General features: G+C 36.6%; 1 protein-coding gene across 1 annotated transcript; it reads left to right on the plus strand.

Annotated features, from left to right (window-relative positions):
* The first annotated feature begins 1,501 nt into the window (after positions 1–1,501).
* Positions 1,502–2,382, plus strand: LOC133309227 (histone H3.2-like). The gene has a single exon (XM_061509985.1). The coding sequence runs from the start codon at positions 1,774–1,776 to the stop codon at positions 2,182–2,184; it is 411 nt and encodes a 136-aa protein (XP_061365969.1). The 5' UTR covers positions 1,502–1,773; the 3' UTR covers positions 2,185–2,382.
* Positions 2,383–3,518: the final 1,136 nt, after the last annotated feature.

The raw sequence follows: 3,518 nt of genomic DNA on the forward strand, positions 1-3,518 counted from the left end.
TCAACCCTGTATTATTTTAAAAATAAGTCAAGCCAAAGATAGGTTGAGTTGTAGAAAAAGGTGGCAAAATGAGCCGGTCAGCCGGGCCGGGCCCAGCCGCTAGCCAAACGGGGTGGGGTGGACTGTCCGCTAAGTCCACCAGGGCATAATTTTTAATATATATATTTTTAGTATAAAATATCAAGGACTCAATGGGCTGAGTGTTCTAATCCACCTTCAAATGAGGTACAATGCTGGCCAGCCCGCCTTCCCACCTTTAGTTGTAGGTGTCTTTGTGACAAGTGGTATGATCCATTTATATTCCTAGTGGGAAGTGCATAGATTTTTTCGATAGTGTTTTAAAAACCTTTGCCACCTTAGATGCGTAGTTAAATAATGGGAGGTCCATGTAATGGGGAGAAGTGGACACCCTTTGAGAATCTGTCTGCTACAACAAAATCACTGTATATCCATTGGAAATGGGTAAGTAAGCCATAAAATCAATTGTTAAATGTTTGAAGTGATTAGGGGGGCAATGGGTTGTAGTAATCCATGTTGTAATTTGACACTAAACTTATGGTGACTAACAAACTCTTTGACATTTCGTGCATTCCTGCGAAGGTAATAAAATGGTTGTGTAGTCGTCGAAGTGTTACCGCTAGGCCAATGTTTCATGTTTGACGTGATACTCCTTTTAATATATTTATCATATAATATTATATAAATTATATATATATTTTTTATAACTTGGAGATATTCTCATTCAATATCCTTCGGTTATCTTGTGCTCGAAGTACGGCCTCGAAGGCTACCTCTCATTAGAACAATGAGTGCATTGAGTTTCGTCACCAGAGAAAAGATGAGATCAATCTTCCATTCAAGGAGAAAGACACATCCTCTGACTCCAAATGATTTTCGAAGAATTTGCTTAAGGTAAGATTTGAGCCTTTGACCTAAGTAAATTCTTAGATGTTCAGTTGTCAACTGAGCTACTCTCGAAAGTTATATAAATTTAATTTAATCAATTTAACCAACCCTAATTGATTGAATTGATAACGCAATGATTCGATACCTCGACCTAGTTGATACTCGATTTGAGTTTAATAACATTGCTTTAAATTAAAATAATAATAAGGGAAATTATATTCTTATGTTGCATAAGATTTCTCTCTCATTTTACACTCACATAAAAAGACGTGCATCTCTTTTCTTTTCTTTTTCTTTTTTTTTAAATTAGTGGGCTCCACTTAATTTATCTCACAACATGAGATAACTTCTCTCCTACAACATGAGAAAAGTAAAACCCTAATAATAAATATTGACTTACTCATTCACTTTAGAATTAAAGCTAATTTTATTTTTTAAAAATTTATAATCAACGTTTTCCTCTAAAAATTACAATCAAATAGTTAACTCATGGTTGCCATATTAATTTAATACGTCAGTTTATATATTTTTAAAGCTGTTTGCCCCTGTCACAATTCTCAATGACAAAATATTGACGAGATAGATAACCTATTGGTTACTTTCTCATGCCACGGATCGCCATCCGTGTGTCCTTACTTTAAGAGAATCACAACCGTCGATAGCCCTTCCCATCAACGGCCACACTCTTCTCTTCTCATTTCATCTTCCCCAAAAATTTCACAATTCCCGCTTTTTCTTTCCCTTCCCCAAATCCCCCTCTTATATATCACCCCAAACACACACCCTTTCCACTCATCCACTTTCAATTTTCCTTCATTTTCTCGAGAAACAAACACTCATCTTTCCTTTCAGTTCTCTCCAATCGACATGGCTCGTACCAAGCAGACCGCTCGCAAGTCCACCGGAGGCAAGGCGCCAAGGAAGCAGCTGGCGACGAAGGCGGCTAGGAAATCCGCTCCGGCGACCGGAGGAGTGAAGAAGCCTCACCGTTTCCGTCCAGGAACGGTGGCGCTGAGGGAGATCAGGAAGTACCAGAAGAGCACGGAGCTTCTGATCAGGAAGCTTCCGTTCCAGAGGCTGGTGAGGGAAATCGCACAGGACTTCAAGACCGATCTCCGGTTCCAGAGCACCGCCGTCGCCGCGCTACAAGAAGCCGCCGAAGCTTACCTGGTTGGGTTGTTCGAAGACACGAACCTTTGCGCCATTCATGCTAAGAGGGTCACTATTATGCCCAAGGACATTCAACTCGCTCGTAGAATTAGGGGCGAGAGGGCTTAGGGTTATAGAATGCCATAGGTGTTATTAGTTAGGGTTTGGTTCTTATCTTGTAATTTAACCTATGTTTTTATCTATCGATGTGTCTTTTCAGTTGACGAGAGCGTATTCGCTTATTGTAAGATGTATGAACTGATCTGGTTTTCTTATTACATCTTGATAATGAGTGCATGTTGTAATTGAAAGTAACAAGTATGAATTTTGGAGTTTATTGTATTCTAAAGTTAAATTCATGCTATGTTTAACATACACCAATTTCTTATATTCATTGACCGTGTTGCAATTTGTTTTGCCTTGCATTTTCAATGCTTCAATGTCCTTTTATAGTTAAATTTTCAGCTTATTCCTAATTTCACTTTTTATGTAATAGTAATAGTTTGTCATGTAACATGACACTATTTGTGATGTTACAGACAAAAAACACTGTGGGAACACTGTGGGTCCCATTGTACAGTAAAAAAGTAAAAAAAGTTGAAATGGGTCTTATGCTATATTGAGTGTGTAGAAAAGTAGAGATTTTTCATGTAACATAACACTTGTATTTCCCGTAGTAATATTTTCTTTTGGTTAATTGTGCATTCAAATTTTATATCATCTATGTTTTTAAGATATTCCTTAACAATTGTCACTTCCTAAACTAATTTATAGTTGGACAAGATTTTAAAGAATAAGAAGATATGATCAAGTCAAGATGGGAAGTGATTCTCATACTATCAATGTTTTTTTTTCTTTCTTTCTTTCTTTCATATACCTTTTGATGCTCATTATTGTGAACCGAGTTATTTAAAGTTTTGAGGGGTTGAAGAGCTATTTATTGAGTCCCTTGCAATGAAGCCAAATTTGTGTATTCTTACGCTTCTGTTCCATCGATTGTGTTCACCCCTGTTTTCAGTGGTGCTGTGTACTTTGTAGTAAAGATAAATTGCTTTCACTTGTGCATCTTGCACAGTTCCACATGAAACTTTCTTTGATTGTGGCCACACCGAATTGCATTCTTTTTTAATTTCTTGGGAGATTGGTGAACATTTAACAGTTAAATATCTCAAAGCTTTCACAGATAAGTCCTAAGCATAATCCGTGAGTTGGATCTCTCAACATATGATTCACGCATATTGCACCTCTTCCCATGGGATAAAGATGGTTATTTATATGGAAAATAATATTGTAACAACTAACTTGTGTTACTATAATCTCACTGTTAGATCGATTATGTTGATCCAACACTTATATTTATTTTCATCTTTGTATGGTCATGATTTTCCAAATTTAATACTTTATATTTATTTTCGCTTTGTATGGTTATGATTTTTCAAATTTAATGCTTTCACTTTAAAAAT

The sequence above is a fragment of the Gastrolobium bilobum genome, unplaced genomic scaffold (assembly GCF_033153095.1).
Source record: "Gastrolobium bilobum isolate Gb01-03AN ecotype WA unplaced genomic scaffold, APGP_CSIRO_Gbil_v1 utg7600, whole genome shotgun sequence".
Lineage (NCBI taxonomy): Eukaryota > Viridiplantae > Streptophyta > Magnoliopsida > Fabales > Fabaceae > Gastrolobium > Gastrolobium bilobum.